General features: G+C 34.6%; 2 protein-coding genes and 1 long non-coding RNA gene across 3 annotated transcripts; 2 read left to right on the top strand and 1 right to left on the bottom strand.

The window, feature by feature from the left end:
• Positions 1-395: 395 nt before the first annotated feature.
• Positions 396-2,313, top strand: LOC103969218 (uncharacterized). The gene is made up of 3 exons (XR_670569.3): positions 396-879; positions 988-1,223; positions 1,694-2,313. It is a non-coding gene; the product is annotated as an uncharacterized LOC103969218 (long non-coding RNA).
• LOC135596555 (syntaxin-132-like) lies at positions 1,569-8,913 on the bottom strand. The gene is made up of 13 exons (XM_065088608.1): positions 8,716-8,913; positions 5,452-5,562; positions 5,282-5,338; positions 5,086-5,134; positions 4,873-4,961; positions 3,937-4,010; positions 3,802-3,844; positions 3,304-3,364; positions 3,140-3,165; positions 2,987-3,064; positions 2,804-2,884; positions 1,950-2,015; positions 1,569-1,877 (listed from the first exon to the last, which is right to left on the bottom strand). Exons 1-13 carry the CDS (start codon positions 8,731-8,733, stop codon positions 1,725-1,727), a joined length of 906 nt encoding a protein of 301 aa, XP_064944680.1. The 5' UTR covers positions 8,734-8,913; the 3' UTR covers positions 1,569-1,724.
• A 15,509-nt stretch (positions 8,914-24,422) lies between these two features.
• LOC135594951 (histone H2AX-like) lies at positions 24,423-25,174 on the top strand. The gene is made up of 3 exons (XM_065085461.1): positions 24,423-24,566; positions 24,867-24,944; positions 25,019-25,174. The coding sequence occupies exons 1-3, from the start codon at positions 24,423-24,425 to the stop codon at positions 25,172-25,174; spliced, it is 378 nt and encodes a 125-aa protein (XP_064941533.1).
• Positions 25,175-25,436: the final 262 nt, after the last annotated feature.

Genomic DNA, 25,436 nt, shown 5'->3' with positions numbered 1-25,436 from the left:
AAATAGGAGGTATTATTTGTTTCTGTTGTCAAGTGAACGTCTTTAATATCTAGCAAAAATATCTGAAGTATATTGCTGGATTTAGGTTACGTGCAAATGCTAATATACGCACCATGTCAAAGTTGTATACATCCTTCCTTAAAGCCTCCAAAATCAGTTATATTCGTTTCATATTGAGTTTAACATGTTACGAAGACTATTAACACAATTTCAAATCTCTTTGATGAATGAAAATTTTAATATATGATAAATTTTATTTTTAATTTGACTAGTAAGCTTCCAACCTTTATAATAGTTTCTTGAGAGGAGTCTTTGAGTGTCTGGGAAGACTGGTGCGTTCCACTTGCTAATTCGAAGCTTCACAAGGATGGATATGAATAATCCCCCTCCTTCATATAATGACACGCCCTCCACCGGGCGTTAAAGTACCGCCCGTGTTCAAAATCCTAAAGCAATTCTGTGCATTGGATCTCCCATCCGACGGTGGCAAATGCCCACAGCAGTACAATGAGGTACGATCAGGCTTCTCCTCGCGTCGCTGCACATCCCAGGGCACGCACTATCGAGCCCTGTTTTCCGATCTTGGAGATCGCGTCTTCCTTTTCGCTCTCGCCTCCCACTTTAGGGTTTCGGCTGCGGGCGACTGCGCCCCCATCCATCGGCGAAGTCCACCCATCGGACATAGGCAAGAACCCGCGCCAGTCCCCGGTGAGGGTTTTCTCGAACCCTCCACCTCCTCCCGCCTCTCCCTTTCAGTCTCCATCCCTAGGCCATCGGTAGGCTGCTAAGTCGGGGCAGCTAATGAGGTCAAGTTTGACTGGGTAGATGTTGCTGATCTCTAGGCCATCGGTAGACTGCGCAGTTGGGGCAGCTAATGAGGTAAGGTTTGAGTGGATAGATGTTGCTGAAGTTCGCAAAAGAGAGCAGGATGCTAAGCTGGCAATATCCAGTACTTTTTACTCCAAAATTTTCTCGACTTTGTTTCAGGATTATAAGACATCAAGTTCTTCCCTATGTATGGGTAGCAGGAACTCTTCTGTTTTTCTTCAGAGTTTGCAGAACTCGATACTCAATTAGCGACATTTCAGGGTGAAACCTTGACGGATGTTGTGCCATGCCCTAGTGTTGGAGGTTCGGATCATGGGGATGCTTATCATGTTAGTGCTGTCTCAGCACCTAATCTACGGCGGCTGGCAATTTTGTCATGTTAAAACTTCATTGAGGTTGGTAACTTCTCACTCTTTCAATAGGATATAAAAAACTCCTCTTACTAATTTCAATTTCTCTGCACTCTATTGTGATAAAGTTTTTTTCTTCCTTTCTGCTAAAAGTCTAAATCTTGCTATCCCAAAGAGTTTATCCATGGATTTGTTTCTTTTAACTTTATCCAATAAAACAATTTATATTAGGAGGTATGCCTTGAAAGTCCTGAGATGAAAATCACAAATATTACTTTTAAACAGTATAAACTATTATAATATCACAGGCCATATCTCACACCGTCACAACTGAATTGGCTATGACAACCATTGATATTGCAAGAAATGATAATAATAAACTTGCAAACAGAAACAAATCTATCAATTGATAAATGATAAAAAGAACCAATATAAGATCTTTTTAAAAGACAAAGAAAGGAGAACACTCAGAAAACAACAAACGTAAGACATCTGTTATTTGTCTTTCTATGCAGGTAACTTTTGAAGCCTTACAAAGTTTTATGCCTATGGTCTGATCACAGCAAGGACTATAACCGCGATGATTATGAGAAGGATGATTGTTGCTATACACATACATTTGCGGGAGTTCTTCTGTAATATCTTTGCCTTGCTTAGAGCATTAACTCCAGAGCTAACAAAGACACCAGCACGGTTAACCTGCACAAAAGACATTGTAATTGTAGTGTTATAATTTCATAATCACTTGTAGAGAAGACGTCGGACTCTTACCTGGTCCTCAATGTTATCAAGCATTTCACCTTGTGCCTCAATCAACACTGCCATGTCCAGGAATATCTGATGATGAAATTAGAAATAAAATAATGAATTCTGATACACTCCATCAGTTGCAAGGATGAGCAAAGCAAAGGAAGTCGGAAGATCATGGCCTTCTTGAAAGATGCAACATATGCCCCTTAGTTTATGTGAAAGTTTATCTTTTAGTCCGCACAAAGTTGCTAAATTTCATCCAGAAATTTCTTTCATGGAAGTTGTATTATGTGCAAAAGAGAATGAAAATCATCTCTGTTGTATGAACTGGACAGCCACATTGACCAAGAATGCCAATTCTTTGGATATTAAGTAACAAGCTTTACTCTGATGCTACAATGATGCAGTTTGTTGAACTCTCACACACACATCACTGCTGTTTGTTGTGCAAATTGCATTCTTTATATCTTCAAAATATATTGCATTCTTTTTGACTTGATGTAAAGCAAGTGATGCTGGACACAGTATGTCCATGGAGCATATAGCGGGATTATCATTGTGGAAGCATACAGCGGGAATTATCAGACTTGTGAAAGTGATGCTGCACACAGGTATCCATGTACTATAATGCCATTGACTAGTTTCATTTGAGTACAGTTTATAAAGGAACAAATAGAAAGTTATTTTCTGACGTTTAAGAGACGCATTTTAACTTTTATTAAGTGTGTTGCTGTTGAAAAAGATTCATGAGAGAAAAGCTAGAGATGGATTGAAGAATTAATCTGACACAATTGCGGGAGTAAAGAGTTAGCTTACTCAGCATCATTATGGTTTTAAATTATAAACTATTTTTAGATTTCTGCAAGTGAAAGTACCTGCTGCAACTCAAGAAGCTTCTTTTCTATGTCTCTCACTGCATCATGGCGCTCTTGGATTTCCGCAAGTGTGTCCAGAACCTGCAAATGAAAGACAAAGTAGAGTTCATTCCAAGCCTCTTCTAATATTTGCAATGTTCATGATAAATGGGAGCACGGCAAAATAAAGCCAAGGAGTAGAACCTGTCCACGTCCCTGCTCCTGAATAGCTTTTGCAAATATTTGATCCCCGTTTCCAGTTTCTATCAGTCGATCAATTGTCTGCAGGAATCAAGAAGGACCACATATGAACACAGCTGCTAGGGCCAAATCAACTTTGAAATATGATCTTCTTACCTCTTCATTAGCATGAGTGCCTGTTACTGTTCATATGGAATTTAGGAACAAAATAAGAGAAAATAAATCAGACAAATGACCATAACAACTGAGAATAACATCCAATAAAGCATTGGAGATAAGCTGTGAGAGTAATGAATGGTTTCATGGAGTTAGAAGGGAACCTGTGAAGACTCTTCTCTCGATGACCTCACGGTATTCTTTCTGTATCGTTTCTCTTAGAGTCTGCATTACACATTTGAAAATAAGAAAATGAGATTATCATTTACCAATTAAAGTGAAGATATTATATATTTTGCAGGAAAAAGATGATCATCACGTGCTTTAACTGAAGTGAGAATGGGAATATCATTTGTGAGTATGCATATTTTCCTTTAGAATTCATAGGCTCAATGATTGATGAGGTTAAATGCATGGAAAAAAACCATAATTTCGGCTTTAAAAGAGGGAAAATAACTTCTTGCATTCTTTTTTTTTGTTATTCATCTTACACCTCATTAGGCATATTCTTATGATGAAATCTTGTTATGACTTTTGCATATGATGAAATGAGACAGATCTTTTATGCCAGTGATTCTGAAGTTAATTTACCAAACATGACAAATCAAATGAAAATATGCATATATTGGGAAATTACAAAATCATCAAGCATGTTTCTGTACCTGGAACTGGCTCATCTTTTCTTTCAGCTTCTTTTTCAATGCTCTGTGCATATTCAGAATGTAAGACATGCTTTCAGATAAAAATACTTATCAATTAAAAGACAAAACTAGAATCAGCTTAGACCAAAATATTACACAGTAGTTGCAGTTCTAGATCGATCGGTGCTTGATCCCTTTCCGCATCCAGGCTTCTGCCTATTGGCCAAGTTCTAAGAAAATAGGTAATTAAAGGTCATGATCAGCTAATAAAGAATGTAAATGTGGAATTTTTGTTTTCCTACCCTGATATATTATTAGGAACAAGCACAAGGATTAAAGAGGATCCAACAAGAGAATTCACATGAGATTTAGCTATAAGATCTTGAGACAATAAAGTTCAGAAAAGTTTTCCCTTCCTCGATAGACAATATTAGATTAAAGGCCTCTACTATGGGTTGAGTGTGCCTAGCTAATCTAGAGAATAATATAAAATGCAATTTATGGGTACATTCAAATAATGCAAGTACAAACAGAAGAGTTTTATTTAGGAGCTGGAAATTTGAATGGAAATATGTCTTGTTGGTGTTAACAGAAGAGATAGCAAGGTTGTCTAGAAAATTTTGGTGGAAAGTAGATGAATTATTATAAAAATAATAATCTAAAGGTTAAAAAAAATCTCAAAGTTTGTTTCAGCGTTTGATTCAAATTGAGGGGAAATCAATAATTGGAGAATTAGGGAAGATGAAGGTAGCTGATAACAGAAATTAATATGAAATTTTTTCTTCTAAAAAACAAAAAAATGAGTTGGTTGGTTGAAGCAAGAATATTTTTGTGTAAATAAAGGATAAGTTTGTTGGTTGAAATAGGACAATGAAAGTCTTGAATATATTTGTGGAAGTAAGGGATGACAAAAGAACCTAAACTTAGTTGACTACAAGTTCTTAAGCTCCTACAAGTTTGGCAATAGTGGACTTCTTCTTTTGCTTGCTCTTAAAACAAAGTTAAGTATTTTGATCATGAAGGCAAGACACTCGACTGGCTCGACTTCCGAACTGTGAGAGACCAGAGTGATGGAAAATGAAAGCAGCATACATCTCTGTCTAGTTCTTCAAGTTTTGTTTTTGTGGTGCGCGCAACTCGCAAAACTTCATCAATGTCATTCTCCATCCTGTGCTTGATTTCTGCACCCATGATGTACTTAATTATGCTCCAAGTGACAGATAATAGAAGCTAAACAAGTAGAACATTAGGTTTCAGTGCATAGATTCGTGATAAGACGAAAATCTGATGAAGCATCTGTAGTACCTTTCATAGCAGCTGCTTTTATGACAGTTTTTGACTCTTCATTAGCATCCTGCTCATGCAACATGAAATTGATTACAGGATACATGGGCAAAAAGTGATAAGGCTAATGTGCCTAATCTGATAGTAAATTAGATTTGGAGAGCTTTCATTAGATTCGAATTCAGTTTCAGCAAAGATGGTTCTGCAATATCCTTACCTGAAGGTTCTGCAATAGCTTTGAGAGCTTCTCAATTTGCTTCTCAATATCTTGGACCTACACAGTGTACAGAACATTAAGAGTCTAGCTCTCAATTGGGGTGAAGAATGTAAATATTACTGTGTCTTGGACATTTATAAGATACCCAAGGAATCCTGTGAAGAAATTACCTGTGTGAAGAAACCTTCAAAGCCCATTTCAGCTGAGTTTGTTGAAATTTGCCTTCCCATTTCAATGTCTCCATACCCTGAAGCCTCACCACGAGGGAGCTCAAAGGAATCCTATAAAAGATAAGGAACAAATGATTCAAAGGCTACAAATAAAGGTAAAGGAACAGAATAAATATGAGAAGATAGCAAAAAGGTCTTTAATATCAACTATGAGAATAACCCAAATCTGGACCAACTAATACTGAAGAAACTTATAATCTTACTTACCATCACATTAAGAACTGGCATAGTGTTTAGTTATATTGGCTAACATATCAGACAAATGACAAAAAGAAACCCTTGGTATAAGTCAAAAACAAAAATTAATCTGACACTGAATTTACTCCTCGAAGCTTTTTGATCATGCAGTTAAACATTGCTTTTGCATTTGACGCAAATTGAGCGAGTGAATTATGTGATGTATGAGACCACCTAATCTCTAATTTTCATGAGTAGCAGCTAATTAGTACTTTGCAGAATGTAGGATTGAAGCTCTGAAAGCCTCACGCACACCCCACCCCACCCCACTGACATATATCAATTTCTTAAAATAAAGACTGACATATCGCGTTATAAGGGAAAAAGAACCGGTAAAACAATACTGGCAAGTAGATATGCGATGTGAGAGATTTCTTACAAATTTGGCATTTCTGAGAAGTCAATTCCCAGCTGTATGGCTTAATAGCTTTTCTATTTCAAGTTTAAACTACTGAAACAGGTGACTTTCGGTTTTTTTTTTTTTTTTGAGACGAAGAAAGTATCTTATACTGGGTGGCACATATCGATCCCTTGAGACATGGACTATCCTTTATAGGCAATACTATTACATGATCCCATATCAAGTGATACGGGTATGTATCGAGTAATAACGGTCGAAATATGACTAATACCGATTTATACCCATCGGTAACGATTGGATTTTGATCATTATCGATCTAGCGTTGAGATTGTCCTATTTCAAACGGTCAAAATAATCATTTGAACTATAGGAAAGAGTTTTTAAACTCTACCCTACCCCCTCTTTCGCTTATTTCACTCTCTCATTCTCTTCAACATTCTCAATCGTATTCAACATCTCGCTCAGTCCAAAGACATGGCAGCGACGTAGATAACAATGCCTCGACTAATGATGGCGATGACGTTGGGGAGTTGATGGTACCATCTACATAATTTGAGGGTGATGCATAGATCGAGAAGCAATATTTTACACATATCATCTAAGATTCAAAGCATAGAACTCGACTAGATATCGGTCAAGCTTATACATAAAAGGAGAACGAGAAGGAAATGGATGACTTTAAACAAATGCAATAGAAATTGCAAGATATAGACAAAAAGCGAAGCTCATCATATTCACAATCGTTGTATCATGAAAAATCTTATGGCCAACAACAGTATGACAATAGTTGTTAGTACTTCTCTGAGCAGTAGTATGGTGATTGATCTTATGATACAGAACAATAAATTAATGACTAAAATAGAAGTTCCGACATTATTCTTCATGCTCTACACCGATATATGTCACAATTGTATTTGCCTCCATAGTCGTCTCGGAAACGTGTGATTCACGACGATCAGAGTACGACCATCACTACATCGATATACTAATAGTATACGGTGTATCAATATATTCTGTTATAGGATCAATTTCACAATTGCGTCCGATAAACATATCAAATTGATATACATATACATAAGATCGAAGTCCATGATCTATTGCTTGTGGAGTCCTATCGTTCTTTTTCTAGTAGAAACAGATATATTCATCGATCGATTACTTATTTAAATCTTAAAGTTTAAGTTTATTTAAAAATATAATAATTTAGATTATTTTTTAAATAATTTAATATTAATAGAATGATGGTTCAAAATGTACCACAAAGTTGTTTCTCAAAGCCCAAAAAAAGTATCATTATTTTTTTCTAATTTAGATTATTTTTACCAAAATTATATTAAATTTATATTTATTTCTAACTTAAAAATCCTAATATATATATATATATATATATATATATTTTAGATTTTTTTAAAAATTATTTTTGATGATTTTGAGCATCGATATACTTTAACATACCGATATATGGTATATCGATACACCTCGATACATATCGACCGATGATTGCTATTTCAAAGTTGGAGATTCGGACTAATGCCGAAGAAACTATGTTCTGTTTTGGAGATTCCTCTTGGCATAATGAAGAAAGCATGTTCCTTGATAACTTTCCAATTTCAAGTTTAAACTACTTAGCCAAGGTAACTTTCAGTTTCTTTTCAACCCAACTCTGAAGAAAGTTTCGGTGGCGTACTCAAGAAATCATGTTGTGCAATTTTTTTCCTACAGATGAAGAAACACTGAATTCATTCATCAGATAGTCTGGCAAGTCCTAAGACGGTTGGTTCCCTAAATAACCAGCAATCTTCTGAGCATTTGAGTCAGTTGGAACTATTGGAATTTAAACATGAATGGAAAGGCCAGCTTTTGAAGATAGACAGACAGGTATTGCATCTGAGCTCAACTATATCTATCTTATTTTTAGCTTTTATTTTTTGTTTCAATCTTATCAAATAGCTTATACAAATTGGGTCACAAACATTAGATATCATACAATAGTTTTTGAAGTTAGTTCTTTATTTGCCTGAGCAACTGTGACTGGAACTATCTATTATATCTAAAGAGAGGGAAGGAAAGAAGGAATCCATCAGAACTTTGGATTATTTGATTTCACAAGGCAAATTTGCTCCTAGTTGAAACCAAAGCAACCTTTTTAATTAGTGAATAAATCCCCAAAGAAATTACATATGATTGAAGTTTCAGTTGTTTAGTTACTTACCGAAGAAACAAAATTTATATACTCAATATTGCTGCAAATTTCCAATTACCATAGAAACTGTGTTTGCAACTATTTATATTCACGTCTGATCGAGAAAGCAAAAGGAACAGACTCATCAAATCTTCTGGGAAACACTTGATTGTTCTTTGATAATCTGATTTGGCAAACGAATTTGGTCACAGATGAAGCTAAAACGATCTTTTTGATGAGAAAAAAGAAAGAGAACATGGAGATGAGAATGAAGTAGCCAAGAAGAAACAAAATAGTTAGTTCATGCACTGTAAAGACTACTGGATCTTGATCGATATGCTTGCCCGGTAGCTCCAAATGTAAACCGGAAGGGGAATCAAACGAGTCGAACTGATTTAAATCGAAGGGAAGGAAGGAAGAATACCGTGAGAAGATTGTTCATCTTGCGAGAGGCAAATCGATGACAGGGAAGCGCCTCAGGCGATTCTCCGATAGAGAGCCAGGAGTGGCCGGGGAGAACAAGTATCCTCCTCTGAGCGCACGGAATTGACCTGGTTTTGGAAGACCAGGGAGGAGGAGGAAGCTTCCAATTCGGTAGAAGGAGGGAACGGGGGAGGTGGAGGAGAGGATTCGAGATCGGATGTCTCCTTTGAGACAGGAAATAGCGTCTTCTTAGACCAATAGATTGGCGGCGCTGGGAAGACCAGTGGAAACGGTCAAAGCCAAAGAAAGATATTGACTTTTAGATATTTCCACATGTTTTTCGAATAGAATGACAATACTTATTTTGCTGGTGTCGTTCCAGCTTCTTCCTCATCACGAATGGGAACGCATCACAAAATTATTAGGCTTTTCTACGGACTTGACGCATTCTAGAAATCATGCTTTCCTCTCTCTCTCTCTCTCTCTCTCTCTCTCTCTCTCACACACACACACACACACACAGGGGGTCAAAAGGCAGGCAAATGGTCTTCGTGAGCAATCCATCGCCTCAAGCAAGACAAAGAGAAGGATATGAATCATGACCGCAGCCGGCGAGAATGACCCATCACCGGTCCGGTCATCGGCTGCTTACCAACCGAAACGTGTCCATCCGCGAAGCATACGTCTACTATACCCCATAAAATGAAGCATATATCTACTTTGCTTAAACACACTTAACCTTCCACCAAATAGCATAAAACTAATGAGTTAACCGGCTAGCGCCGGTTGACGACGACGACTAAGTTCAATTTCTTAACTATGTATTAAATTATATCGTGACATAACCCCAAGTAAATTAAATAAAATAGATCTTTTATGGGAAAAAACCCATATTATTAATTTTTTTTTATCGAATTATGCATAGTTCTTACTCGAAGATATTTTTTTATAAATTAAAAAAATAGACATCCCATTTTTTTTCTCCTCCCCCTCTATTTTTGTTACCTCCTCCTTTTTCTTTCCTTTTGCTTCCGCTTCCTCCACCACTACCACCACCTCCTCTTCCTTTGGCTAATATTATTTGACGTTCAAACATTGTCATCTATATATGAATGAGTCATCTATAGTCATAAAATCAGTCTCTGCAACTCTCGATTTTTCTTCCCTCGAGATCATTGGCTTTTACTAATGATTTTCTTTTGAATGAGCGAAGATCAACTAACTTTGTTACAACTCTTTCTCCTTTTCATGGATTTAGGAGAGAACCTTCATACCTCTCTTTTACAAGAAGACCTCACACATCCCTTAGAATAACTTCTAAACTTAAGGAGGAAGAGACTCAATACTTTTCAAGAGAGTTTATACACTTAAATTATAAGGTTTTCGTGCTTTCACCAATCAAGCATGAGTGGGGTATTTATAGACCCCAAATGAGTTCATAAATAGAACTAAAAATTTAAATCTTCAGATTTTCAAGGTATTGACAGTACTATCGCTTGCGTTGGGTGGTACTATCGTTTGACAAAGCATGGGAACTAAGGCTCTGGCGATACTACCGTTTGCTTGGGCAATACTATCGCTTGACAGTCTGAGCAACTCTAGAGAAATCTTGAGCTTTGTGATGTTTTGAGGTGTTTGTGCAGCCCAAATATTATATTATTCATTTGGAGAACTAGTTCTTTGGTCATTATTGATGAATTGACAAATATTTATAGCTCCGTCGTACATATTTTTTTTTTCAAGGTCATTAGAAGATTGAACACTCATGATAGATAATTTATTTCACTATAGCTATGTATTATGTGATACATTAGTCACACAACATGCACATGTTTCATATATGCTCATGTCAATTCTTTAAAACAAGTAAATATACGGTGGCTTTGACAATATGGTCTCATTTAATCTTACCAAAAGGTTTAACAGTTGCAAAGTCAGTGGGTCATCCAGACTGCGTATGTGAGTTTTTGTTTTTGTTTTGCAAAGGCAAAGAAACTATTTGCAAAGTGAAACATCCGAACGATGCGGGACAAAATCCCCATTCCATGGAAATCAGATTTGATTAGCAGCTAGCAATAATTACAGCAGGAAATCCATCACAAGTAGTCCTCTTTATCTCATCAAATAAGGTGAGAACTTTTTGGCAATATGGAAATGAGGAAGGAACAGCAGTTGCTATGCAACATTTCATTTCTATTCTTTCTAAGCATCCAAAGAGAGGTGGTAATAAAACATCTTTTAGCCAAGGACTCGAGGGCCAACTATTTAAGTGTTGGAACTGATGTTTCAGAGGCAAGATCCAAGTAATGCAAAGCAAAATGACATTTGAAAGAAAATGTGTTCAACGGAGTCAAAATTAGATCGATGCAGGAATTAGTGAATGATATTTGAAAGCTAATGAAAAGTGGAAAGATAGCTCCAAAAGAGTTTTCAAAGAAACATTTTGATGCTTGAAGAACATTGAGGTTCACATAGTTATCCAGCTATCTCAGATCTCATCTAAGCTACAATGCTGTAAAAAAGTTGTAAAGGCTTTTCGAGGTAGCAATTCCATCTTTTGGCTAGGGGGGGTGAGGATAAGGTCAAAAACACGAGTAAGTCATTCAAGAATGTTAAGAAAGATAGATCATTTGGAAAGAGGGATATCGGTAATTCATGAGTCTTTTTAGAGCATTGATATTAAGGAAGATAAACCATTTGGAGAGAGGGATATTGGTAATTCAGTGGATGTTAGTGAAGCTGATAAATTTTTTAAGATTATATTTGACATTTTTAATAATTGAACATATATTTTTCCAAGTATAGGATGAGTTTTGAGAGAGATGTTCTAGGGGTGAGGAGTGCCATACGTGGTCGACATGATCTTAACCCATAAAGTGTGATCAATGCTAGCACTACTAACATTGAGGGTGAGAAGGATAGACACCAATAGAATTTTTGATTAGAAAATAGTCTCTAAGGAAATAAATGTGACATTATTTTAGCTGATAAGCCTTAACTTTTTGGATGCACTAGAGTCTCTCCAAAAGAAACTCTTAGAAATGTTAGAGATCTTATGGATAGTGTTGTTGGGGAGCTAAGTGTTAATCATAAGTGAAGAGGAAGGAGTTGAGAACAAAATTGATGAGTATTGTTTTACCCATCTTGGAAATCATATTCATCTACCAACCTTGAATTTTGGATGTGATTTTGTCAATTAATCTATCTTCGAAAGGTTGAAGGAGATGATCATAAGAGATAAAATCCTCAAATAGCCAATTCCCCTCCCTAATGCCAAGAAGGTTATCATATTGAATCTCAATGTTTTGATAAGAGGGAGAGGCAAGGCATTTTGAGTGCTCCTAAGGATGATCTTTAGGGTTTCTAAAAGGCATTGAAAGAAAAATTCTTTAGGTTTATATGAGAGGTTTATTAGAGGAGTCATACTTATGTAGGGATAACTCAATAGCTTTATAATTAATCTCATATATTGAAGAATTTATTTGTCTCAACGTATGTAGGCAGAATTTGCTAAATCACATTAATCTTATGCTAACTAGCTAGTATATTCTTTAATAGTTGATAACTGTAATTTTTTTTTTTTGGTTTTTAGAATCATCTCTCCATCCCCCACCGATGGTATCCGAGTCTAATAGTGTTTGGGGGTGAAAGCATGTTGATGAAATTATTGGAAAGCTAGAAGAAAATAAGCTTTAAGAGTAATATAAAATTTGATCATAAATTTGTCAAGGCTCGATCTTTTTGTCTAATCCCATGGATTTGAGGATAGAGAAGATCTGGATGCAAGTAAAATCCTTCATAATGGAGTCCCATTTATTAAGAGATATGAGAGAGATGAGGGTAGCAAGATTGATTAGAAGACCTAAGGAAGATACAAGCATCCTAAAGCTTGGTGTATACTAGGAGGCAAAATGTTCAAATATGATTAACATTTTATAAGATTTAACCATTCTCAAGTTGGATGATGTTGATGGAGTTAATATGATTTCTTATATGAGCAGTTATGAAAGAATTTTGTGTTCTTATTGCCTTGTTCGATCTATTTGGATTTGGATCGAGACCAACAAAATAATTATAAAGGGCATAAAGCTTCAAGAAATCAACATAGTTGAGGGGATCATAATTTTCTTTTAGCAAGGGAGGAAATCTCATCAATAGTGGATTGAAGGTTTTGTTCAAGACTACTAATGAGTGATCAGCTCCAATGAGTTGTTCTAGGATCTACTAATGAGACTGAAGATAGACATTTGGGTATTAAATCCATAATAGTTTAAATTTAAAAGATCAAGTCTTTTGATGGGGTTTAAGGCTATAATCAAAAGAAATAAGAATGTAGGATAATCATAAGCAATACGAGGGAGATGCTGATAGTAACATGTTTAAAAAGAGTGAGCGGAGGATTATTCACAAGAGCCTTGTTAAGATGAGTCGAGATACAAGAATTGCCTAAACTGTTGTTACATCATATAAAACAAGATCCAAAAAACTTTGTCCCCATGAGACTAGAATGTGAAAGAAATTTTGGTACCAAAAAATAAAAAAAATTAGTTGAAAAGCATGCATATCAAGCTTGTCTTTTGGACAAACAATACAATCTAGATCACACAAAGAATCCAAGAAGACCGAGAATTGCAAAATGTATTCATAAATCATTCCAAATGAAATCCATGATGCTTATATAAACCACAGATAGAAGTCATGGGGACTTAGTTGTTATGCAATAATTTGAAGCAATTGAGAATTCTTACTCATGGTAGTCATCTTGAAGAGGTCTGCCCTCCATGCCATCAAAAAGCCTTTCGATCTATATTGGGCTGGATAAAAATCACCTTTCCATTATTGTTTGAAACTTTTTATCTTGTATATGAGTTTCCAAAATGGAAATAATATGAAAATTTTGTGAATAAATAATTTGATCTAAATGGTTAGTGTAAGACTTTTTATTAGCCCATAATAATTCTAGAAAATGATGTTCATAGCTAAAATAATGAGCAGAGTGAAAGAAAAGCTAATAAAATGAGGTGATTTCCATGTCGTAGCTAGAACCTGAATTATGAGAGTTTGTTCTCAATTCAAGCCATTTCTTTTTTTCTTTTGTATTTTAGATAAAAAGTAAGGGATCAGGGCTTACCTATCTTTAGGAAAGAAGTATCTATGCTATAAGAACGTAACATCTACCACCACTCAAAATGTTGAATCTCGAATTTTGATGATGAAACCAATTGATAATGACTATCTGATCTACATTTTGAATGATGCAGGAAGCTTCGATCAGGGAGAGATAATTAAAGTAGGAAGAATCATGTTGGGTCGGAGTAGAACATGTCAAAAGATTGGACGTCGAGCCGGAGGATCGATCGATATATCGATAGAAGGCCTCGAGCCAAGAAGAGCAAAAATTGGGCTAAGAAAATCGGAGTTGCGGAGGTCAACTGGTTGATTAGGCAATAGGCCGCAAGAGAGGATGATGCACCGAAGAATCAAACGAGACGTCGATTAACCAATGACATGTCGGACAATATTTGATTAGCTTAGTAATAATTGTCTAGATCGAAGTAGGTTTTAAGTGTGCATGATTAACTACGATAGCGATCAAGAATTAAAGCAAAATGAAGTCCCTCAGTCAAGAACGAGATTTCGTTGGGAGTTCGAGAGTTCGTTAGAAGTTCTACCGGAATTGACCGAGAAGTCCAGGAGCTTGCCAAAGAAGCTGGTTGAAACTCGCTAAGAACATTGTCGTGAAGTCCAAGAGCTTGCCGGGAGTCCATTGAAACATTACCGAGAGATCGTCGGAAGTTCACCGGAAGATCGCTGGAAGCTCGCCGGAAGAAACCTAGACTAATCGGACTTGACTTACTTAGTGTATGCCTTAAAATTCGTAGTTAGCACATAATTAGGTTGGAATCGGGCAAACTCAATTAAGGAATAATTGGGCCTAAGTTTGGGCTGTGTTGGGCTAAGTGAAAGGTCCAAACAATGATCCAATAGGTGGCATCGTCAATGGCTCAGTCTATGAGGCATAATCTCTAAGACTATTCAGGCGATGGTACCGCTAGACTGGGCGGTGATACCATCTAGTGTCAGGCAATGGTACTGCCAGTTTGGGTAGTGGTACCGTCCAAACACAGTCTTCTAGGCAGTGGTATCGCTAGTACCCTGAAAACTGGGGATAAGACTCTTTTAGGCTCTAAGTTTGAATCCACTTAAGGCCTATAAATTCTCATCTCATTCCTGGTTAACATACACAAGAATTGAAATAAAAACACAGTTGTAATCTTATGAGAACTCCTCTTAAGCTCTAAGTATTAGTCTTGTTTAAGAGAGGAGTGAATAGGGTTGTAAAGGTTCTCTTCTGAACCTGTCAAAAGGAGAATCAAGTTGTAAGGATAGTTGATCTTCGCCCATTGAAGGAAAATTGTTAATGGATGTTGGTGGTCTCGACGGAAGAGGAATCGGGAGTGGATGTAAGTTACGACGATTAAAGGGAAGAAGAGAGAAATGCCTCAATTCTACTAAGGCATCCGACCTTGTATCAATTATAATAATGAGAGAGAGAGAGTGTGTGTGTGTGTGAGTGAGTGACAATGATAGGATAAGGAAAGGGAGACATAGAGGTGGTAAAGACTATAAATTAATGGGTGAGTAGGCCTCACTAATGGGTGAGTAGGCTATGTCAAGGGGTGTAATAAAGATAGATTGTGAGATAATTTTGAGAATATAGAAAGATGCCCAATTATCACTATTGAGAATTAGAAGCAGGAGGCAGTTACATAAATGGAGCAAGTCATTTCTATATTGACTAAGAATAGGCCATTCAAGGGATTTAAATTGATTTGAGAGGATTTTTTAGGATATAAAACCTATAGAGATTGATTGGATTAGACATAAGATGTCCTCCTAGATATCTAAAAGATCTATGAACTTGATCTAATGGTCGAGTAGTATCAACTCCAAAAGGGGTAAAGTAGGGATCAGACTAGAACCATCTTGGACATTAGGGACAACATGTATATTATGGCTTCGTCTAGAGCCCAACCTAATTAGTTCAATCATATTGCTTTTGGGTTTAGTCCAACTGTGCCATTGGACCTTGATCTATGGTCTATAGAAGGTATCATCTTCCTTATGGGTTTGTGTGGATGACATTGAGGTTGGAAGGCTAGTGGTTGGAGCTTGTACCATCAATGGAGGCGACGACAAAATCTTCTCTGAACATATAAGAATATCCACATCTTATAAACAAAAGTAAGAAAGGCTCCCTGTAAGATTGATTGATTGGAAACCCATAGAGGTTTTTAAAAACTTTGGGAGAGCATATTTGACTGCCTTAAGGGGAGGTTCTATCAAAAGAACTTTCTATAAAGGCTATGCTTTTAAGGGGATCTAGCGTTGTTGAGTTCTTTAACATCCAGAGCGATAAAGAGTTTTGAACTATTTTGTAATATGAAATTTGGCTTCCAATATACGGTTTTGACTCCATAAGGAAACACCATAAGCTTGTCGGAGGAGAATAGCCTAGGAAAGAGAGGTTAGAGTTTTGGAAACGAATTGAGGCTGCTATGTGAAGGTTATTTAGAAAGCGATCGAGATGACCCTTGGTTGGGAAGTAAAGATTTTGGAAGTAGACTAAGACTATGGTTTGAGGGTCGACTTGGAAGGGTTCGAGATAACCTTAAGTAAGGAAGTAGAGGCTAGCATGGAGGTAGGGGTGGTGGGCATTGTCGTGCAAGAGGTCGGGGTGAATATGGTGAAAGAGGGTGAGGGTCCAAAACCATATGCAGAGAGGTGATGGGAAGGCGAGAACTCATGGGAAGCCACCTTTCTACTGAGTTCTTGTTAAACATTTGATTTCATGCCTTTTAACATTCCTACACAATCTTATAGTTTGATTTAAATCTTTAAAAATTTTAGTTTCGTCAAATATATATAATATTAAATTATTTTTTGATTATAGTAAATTTTATTTTAAATTAAGTGATCATAGACGATCTTAATAATACTCAACCAAATTGGCCAACCTCCATTGACTTGAAGACTTGAAACATTGTTTGGCTAAGTAAAGCCCAAAATATAATAATCCACTAACCTCAATCCTAGTCCTAGTTAGTCTTAGATTAGGGTAACTCTCACTCAAATAGGAGCAGTCATAAGAAATGAGTAGTGCTAAGTCTTAATAGGAGTAGGACTTCCATGCGCCAACCCTAAGTAAGTCCTAATAATATTAGGACTTCCCAAATCTTAAATACATTATGACTCTCCAAGTCCTAACCGAGTTAGGACTCTATTCATTGCTCAACTATAATTGGAGGAGAACAGACCCATCCAAGGCATCCTGAAGCTATCTAAGTCATGCCCCTTGAGAAATCAATCGGCCCTAGGCTAAGATGAGAGGGGAGATAGAGAGGAAGTGGTTTGCAAGTTCTATAGCCCTTCCTATTTGCAACCACCTTACTACAGAGATCATTTTCAACTTGTTGCCAGCCTTAATAGCATCGAAAGAGGTATTTGGTAATATCAAAAAGAAGAAGAGGAAGCCAAGAAGTCTCATAGATGGTCCTAGTTCTTGCTTGTGCTGAGAGCCGAAAGAAGAGGTATTCAAAAAAGGGTTCTGCCCTTCAGTCACATCCCCTTCTTCCTCAAGTTGTAGTAGTCCTAACTCCACGTCAAAGCTTTATCCAACAATTGTGAGAAGTCCCTAATGTCTAACGTTGCTGTACAAACTTTATGAGAAGGTTCTAATAGCAAGAGCGGAGACTAAAACTAAAAATAATGCATAATTTGTTAAGAGCACCTACATACTGTCTAAAGGCAACCTCTATTCTTACGCACCCATAAGCTTTTTATCATGCTTTTATTACATTGTTTTTTTAAAGTCTTGTAGTTAGTACTTTGACTTTACAAATAATAGAGTTTGTTATTTCTTTCGGTTTTACAATTGCCTTTCTGCGATGGTTCTCTCCTCCACCAAAATTTTATCTGAAAAGTAATATCGAGTTGATGAATCGTTAAACTTGAATCTCACTCAGATCATTAAGGAAGAAGAGAAATATTGAATCCCCTTGCAAGGGTTCTATTATATGCCTAATAATAGGTTCACTAGTGGTTCCCTTGTGTTTTGACATCACGAAAGACTATAACATAATGTAAAAATATTATAATTAAAATTTTTAAGATGAATCCTATTTTTTACATTATTTTTATATTATTTTGTAGTATTTTCAATCATATTAGTAAAATATTATAGTGTAGTACAACAATAATATAATTGGAGAATTTTGTGTCAATTTCTAGTATTATTCTACAACAACTATGAATTATATGTTTGTGAAAATATCAGGTATAGGATTCAACTTCAAAAATCTCATTTATAATATTTTTATATCATGTTGCAATATTTTTAGTAATACTAGGAAAATATCACAATAAAGTACAAAAACATTATAAGTGTGAATCGCTCTATAGGAACAATGAAAATTGGTCTATTGGAATCCTAAGAATCAGTCCATATGAAAAGAGAGGGAAAGGGTGGGAAATGAGGTAGGTTTCAACTTTAAACACTTATTTATAATATTTTTATACTGTGTTACAGTGTTTCATCAATACTATGAAAATACTATAATAAAGTACAGAAATACTATAAGTGAGAACTAGCCTATAGAAACAATGAGAACTGGTCTATAGAAACCCTAAGAATCAATTTATAAGGGAGGGAAAGAGAGGAAAAAGGAGGTAGGTGGTTTATTGTCAAGTCAAGGGTATTCCATGTATTAGGCAAAGAAGGGGTATTACTCGAAAATTCTAAAAATGGGGGTCACTTTCTTGGAAAGCCCAAAATAGAGGTATTTTTTGAGAATTTATCTAATTTTATTATAAATTAAGGATAAAGAGCAATATTAAATCTCCTTACGAGAGTTTCATTATATGCTCAACAACAGATTGGCTAGTAGTTCCTTTATGTTTGAATTAGAAATTATGGGTTTCGACATCATGAAGATCTTGCTTAGGAATGCCATCAATGAAATGAAGGCATACATGTCGTCCAACCACCACAATCACAAACTCATCTTTTCTCTCACAAACAGTTTTGTTGATTGCAATAGAGGGTCCTATAGTATCTACATGATCAAGGGATTCTACATTTTTAAATTATGTTAGACCCAATGTTATGATGTTGACCTTCCAAGTCTTCTCCATTGACCGACTAATCTTGGCCCTCATTATTTTATGTTTGATCTCTTGTATCATCTTCTCCCTCATAGATAAACTTTTTGGCAATGATAGAAGTCTATACTAAGTGATCACCTCTAAAGGCTTTATAGGTCTTCAATTTCATTGGCACAAATGAGGACATGATTGAGTTGTTGAGAGGCATGAGCATATATTATTTGTGAGGTCAAATGACATGCATCCCTCCATCCGAAATTATTATTTTATCATATGATGCTCATTCATTAAAATATAGAGATATATTGGTATTTATAATAATAAATCCTAATTCATTAAAGACTTATCTTGCTGCTTGAATTTATAATCCTAATACTCCATGTAATTTGAATACTTTGAAACACTTGCCAACCCCAATATTGAACTATATTTCTTATATCATAATATTCATTATTACAAATCATAATTGACTCTTATCATAGGGTTACATGTTTATGATTATGCATAATCTTAATTTTTTAATGAGAATTTCTAAGAATTATCCAAATCCTAGTTGCAACCATTTATATATTCTCTCGCCTACAATGGACTCTACTAGGAGTATGTATAGAGTTATATCTCATATAAGATACCACTTTGGATTACTATTCAGGTAATGCTCATTTTATCTTTTTATATATGAGTACTATTCATTATAGAAACGAGCTCAGAGTTGTCTCATATATCATATATTTAAAAAGAGTTCACAAATGTGCTTATAGATGAACCAATTAAATATACTCTATCAAAATAGGGATATCAATAGGTTAGAATGTTTCCCTCATTCCCACCCCATTCCTCATTTCCCATTTAGACGGGATAGGGGAGGGGATGGAGAATCTCTACTAGGGACGAGAAACATGTGGAATTTTCATATTCTTCTAATTAATTAATTTTATTTTTTAAAAATAAAACTATTATAAAAACTAATTAATTATACTAAAATTTATAAATAATAAAAATAATATTTATAAAGTTTACATATTACAAGAATATTCAAATATAAATATATCCAAATATAATCACAACCAAATAAATACAAATATGTCCAAATAAATCTATACTTTAATAATTTTCTTCATTAATTTTATTAAAAAATAAAATATATATCAATTACCTCACAATCATCTTTATCCTCTTCAAATGATATGCAACATTTCAAATAAGCTATTAAATATTAATTTATTACATAAGAAAGAACATTTAAGAATTAATACTAAAAATAGAAATTAAAGTATTTTCATTCAAACTAAAGTTCATACCATAACTAGTCTTGAACTTTTGATGAAATATTTTATTTATTTATTTATTATTTATTTATAAAATTTATAAATATACTAAAAATTATATACAAGATTAGTTTAGTGGTTAATGTTGGAATGTTGTAGTTATAGGTATTTGGTTCAATTCTCAAATATTTATTTATATTATTAATAATATTATATTATATATAATAGAATAATATGAACGGGATGACGAATACACTATCAAACCTTATTCGATAACCATGTGAGTAATAGAAAATATTCCATATCCCCACCCCATTTGGTGTGAGTCCCTACGATACGATATAATTAACATCTCTACCTTCAAGCAAATATAGAAACTTATTTTCTTCAAAGAAGTCAAAATATAATTTATTTAATTATCTTTGATATTATTGTAATTTATTTATTCTTATAAAAGGGGCCAAAAAATTATGATAGAATCATTAAAATAATGGGTTAATTAATTGAATCCTTTTTTGGCATTTCATGTTTGTGGTGTGAAGCCACATCTAATTTTTCAATGATATAATTTAATTGTTCATGTATGCAAAGATTTCTCTTTTTAAGAAAGAGTGTGTCTAGTAATTATCTTTTTTCTATTATCTTCTCATTACTATCTTTTTCTTCTCCTCTTTCTATTTCGCTACTATAAAAAAAATCTCACTTTTAGTTGTCATACAACAGGTTTTATATAAGAGCTTTTGGTTTAGCCAAGATATTCCATCAAGGTTGATCTATATATCAATTATACACTTAGGAAGATTTCCTAAGTGGTAGAAGTAAATTCTATTCGTTTTCATTTAACTAAAATTTCTATTTGTTTAAGGAGTCTTTTACAAATTCTTTAAATTGCCACATGATGTTGTTTTCTAGATTGACTATGATGAAGAAAAAATAATAATAATTAAAAAAAGACAAAGAATAATCTAGTGGGAAAACAATAAAGTATCATGAAAAGGAAGATCATTTGGCAGGATGAACCTGGAAACATTTCTTCTCCAAAGAATGTAAAAAAAATTATTCAGTTGATTAGTCTTGATATGCTTGCACTTTTTTCTTATTAATTATTTTCTTTTCTTCTTGTACATGGGTCTATAAAAACGGGCCATAACATTGTAATGAGTTGATAAATTATTTATTTTTCTGACAGTAGTAATGTTTTATAAAATTTTTTTGATAAATTATTCTCTTCCTTTCTTACAATTTCTCTTTTATAAAAAGTATTTCACTATTATCAATTCAACCTCATATCTTATCAAAACCCCACGATGGGACATTTTCTTGGAGTCAACTTGCAATAGGGGAAGATTTTGCCCTAAGACAATGTCCTACACGATTCTGCACTCATCTTCTATTTCTTTATCTTATATTTAAATTTGATTTCTTAATTAATTATAGTCTAGTATTAGTTTATGTTTCAAAAATATATTTTTAGAAATGAGGGGAAAAATAAAAATTTTCATTACTCTTCTCATTAGTACCTTTTTCTTAATGTTTTGGTATTTACAATGTTATTTATTGATATTCAATCTTTTGGGTTGTTAAGGACAAAAAAATTATTTACCAGGGACTTCCTTATAATACCTAATCATCCAAATTTTCTTTCTCGTTTTGCATGGGGCCAACATCCAACGTGATTTTTATTCCTTTCTCTTATATTTGAAAATTTAATTTTGTTGATTATCATTAAATTAAACATATATAACTGGATTAGCTTCTGATGAGTTCTTGCATCATTTTATAATTTTTGATGCTAATCGATGCTGCATTTTATAGTTATGTATTTGTTAATAATATTCTGCTAATGGTTAATCCTTTGCAATTTGCTATGATGTTCATGCACCTCACTAACATAATATTTTGCACATTTTATCAAAAAAATAAATTAATACTACTGATAAAAATATTGTTTCCATTGAACTTCTGCTGGTAAAAAGAAAAACCCTAAAAATTTGTTTGTATAATTTTTTGTAATAATTAAAATTCTACTAAAGTATTTTTCTGTTTAGAAATTATTAGAAAAATCAAATCCAAGATGTAACCTTTTGCTGAATTTTTTAATACCAACTTGGTTATTTAATTAATTTTATATTTTAAATTTCAGAATTTGAAGGTTTCAGAATTACCAATTTTGAAATATTCCATTATTTAAAAAAACTTCAAATTCCGAAATTTAACAAAAGACCTTTCTACAATTTCATTCCTTATCAAAATTTCCATATAACTGCTTCAAACAAAAAAAAAATCAGTCTTTTCTGTTTTAGGAACAACCAAATCCAGTGCATGTAAGTCAAAAAGGAAAGTTTGAAATCCTTTTTGACTTTTCTTTTAAAGTATATTAAAAATTAATTACTAAATTTGTTATAAGAAATCTATTTTAAAGAAGCAAACTTATTCTAAAACTTTGGTAAATCTATTTATGAAAAATGGATTATTGAAATATTTTAATGCAAGAAATGGATTATTGAAATAAATCTATTTATGAAAAATGGATTATTGAAATAAACTTCTGATGACCAAAAATACAGGTCCTTCAAGAAGGACAATTATTCATACCCTTCTTCTCTTGAAGCTTGTTGCATTTTGTGTAAACAACTTGGTGGGCACAGGGGAAGGAAGACAACCTACATCTCTTCAGAGTGGCACGTAACACATTCGTGTTCACGCTGTAGTTCTTCAGATGCCAATTCCTGAGTATATATATCCATGAACTTGGCCAATATACTGGAGTTGTTACTTCTCTTTCCAACCATAAATAGGATGCATGAGGTTGCAGAAGGCTAGATAAATAAGAATCTTAGTATAACATACCTGACTGATGCTATATTATTTATACTCATTTTTGTGATTTTGTCTTTCTTCAGATACTCTATTTGTTTACTGTATGAAATTTACGACGTAGATTCCACAAAGAATATAGTTTGAATGAACTTAATCTTAATAGAACTGATACTTATTTCTGTTGGTCACCAGCTGATGTAATATTGGATTCTAGAGAAAGCTTCAGCTTTGTGATGTTATCAGGTGTTTGTGCAGCCCAGATATTATATTGTTCGTTTGGAGAACTATTTCTTTGGTCATTATTGGTGAATTCATAAATATTTACGGCTCAGTAGTACATGTTTTATTTTGTGGTGTATAGAAGCTTGAACACTCATGATAGATAGCTTATTTCATCATAGTTGTGCTCATTGTATTATGTGATACATTGGTCACACAACATGCACATGTTTCACATATGCTCATATCAATTCCGTAAAACAAGTAAATATATAGTGGCTTTGACAGTATGGTCTCTAGTCTTGCCAAAAGGTTGAACAGTTGCAAAGTCAGTGGATCATCCAGACTGCGTATGAGTTTTTGTTTTTCTTCTTTTGCCAAGGCAAAGAAACTATTTGCAAAGTGAAACATCTGAGCTATGCCGGACAAAATCCCCATTCCAAGGAAATTAGATTTGATTAGTAGCTAGCAATAATTACAGCATGAAATCCATCTCAGGTGGTTCTCTTTATCTCATCAAATAAGGTGAGAGCTTTTTGCCAATATGGAAATGAGGAAGGAATAGCAGTTGTTGTACAACGTTTCATGTCTATTATTTCAAAGCATCCAAGAGACGTGGTAATAAAACATCTTAATTTGCTGAAGGAATCTTTCTCAAAACCTTCTCCCTCTTTTAGCCAAGGACTAGAGGTAAATGTTGGAACTAGATCCAAGTAATGCAAAGCAAAATGACATTTGAAAAAAATGTATTCGATGGAGTCAGAATCCATATGGTAGATCCAACGGAAATTGGTGAATGATGTTTGCAAGCCAATGGAAGTGGAAAGAAGACCCCAAAGGAATAGTTTGATGCGTCACGAACACTCAGACTCCACAGTCATTCAGCCATCTCAGTTCTCATCTGAGTCACAATGCCTATCTCGCAAAAAGTTGGAAGGGCCTTTTGAGATAGTGGCATCCAAGAGTATTGATGTTAATAAAAATAGATCATTTGGAAAGAGGGATGTTGGTAATTCGAGAGTCGTTCCTGATGTCAGAGCATTGATGTTAAGAAAGACCATTTGGAGAGAGAAATGTTGTAATTTGGGAATCGTCCTAGATGTCAGTGAAGGTATTAGAACTGATAAGTTTCTTAAGACTATATTTAGCATTTTCTATAGTTAGAACAAATACTTTTCCAAAGTGTAGGATAAGTTTTTGAGAGAGATATTTTAGGAGTGAGGAGTGCCTGGCGGATATGATCTTGACCCATAAAAGTGTGAACAATGGCAGCACTACTAACATTGAGAATGAGAAGGATAAGTTTGGCATCAATAGAATTTCTAATTGGAGAAAGGTCTTGAAAGTCAAGGCCTACACAAGATTTGGCGAAGGTGATATTGTTCTAACTGAAAGTCTTAACTTTTTGGATGCATTAGAGTCTCTCTAAAAGAAACTCATAGAAATGTTATTGTTTTAAGTAAAGAGGAAGAGAGTTGAGAATAAAATTGATGAGTATTGTTTTACCTACCTGTGAAATCATATTCGTCTACCAACCCTGAATTTAGAGATGATTTTGTTAATTAATCTATCTTGAAAAGGTTGAAGAAGATGATCACGAGAGATAATGTTATAAATTTTTAGTACATATATATGTTATGATATGTGGTATAAAGGTTAATGAATGTGCTATGATCTTTAGGTCGGTAAGTATGACGACCGTGTTGACGCCAATGCCCTCATCTACCTTGCAGCCATCCTTGAGTACCTCGTTGCTGTGGTTTGATCCCTTACTCTTCAAAGCTGTGATTTCGATTTTTTTCTTTGATCTGATATATATTTCGATTCTTTTAGGTCCTGGAGTTGGCTGGAAATGCAGCGAGGGATAACAAGAAGAATAGGATCATTCCGAGGCACATCCAACTTGCTATCAGAAATGATGAGGAATTGAGCAAGCTCTTGGGAACTATCATGATTGCCAGCGATGGTGTTTTGCCTAGTATCCATTAGACCCTCTTGTCCAATAAGGCTGGGAAGGGGAACGGGGACAATGGATCTGCGTCACAAGAGTTTTAAGATTCTTGTTAGTTTACATTGACTCATAATAAGATCTTGTAAGAGTTTGCTATATTTCCGGTGGGAATATGGTATATTCCATATACATTGGCTCATCCTATCATGCAGTAAGCATATTCCATATACCATATTCCCACCAGAAACCACAGCAAACTCTCGTAAGATTTTGCCTTCGTGATGAGTCAATATAAGCCAG

The sequence above is a fragment of the Musa acuminata genome, chromosome BXJ1-2, assembly GCF_036884655.1.
Source record: "Musa acuminata AAA Group cultivar baxijiao chromosome BXJ1-2, Cavendish_Baxijiao_AAA, whole genome shotgun sequence".
NCBI classification, from domain to species: Eukaryota; Viridiplantae; Streptophyta; class Magnoliopsida; order Zingiberales; family Musaceae; genus Musa; species Musa acuminata.
This window is presented reverse-complemented; position numbering and strand designations above follow the sequence as displayed.

Bases quoted from the DNA above. Each gene is read 5' to 3' on its own strand.
- LOC135596555 (XM_065088608.1), bottom strand. The intron at 4,011-4,872 runs GTATGCTGCTTT...CTATTTTCTTAG, and splicing joins TTGAAGAACTAGACAGAGAT to AACTTGGCCAATAGGCAGAA. The intron at 3,166-3,303 runs GTTCCCTTCTAA...CCATATGAACAG, and splicing joins CGAGAGAAGAGTCTTCACAG to TAACAGGCACTCATGCTAAT.
- LOC135594951 (XM_065085461.1), top strand. From the start codon at position 24,423: ATGATCTTGACCCATAAAAGTGTGAACAATGGCAGCACTACTAACATT. The intron at 24,567-24,866 runs GTTCTAACTGAA...TATGATCTTTAG, and splicing joins GATTTGGCGAAGGTGATATT to GTCGGTAAGTATGACGACCG. The intron at 24,945-25,018 runs GTTTGATCCCTT...CGATTCTTTTAG, and splicing joins TTGAGTACCTCGTTGCTGTG to GTCCTGGAGTTGGCTGGAAA.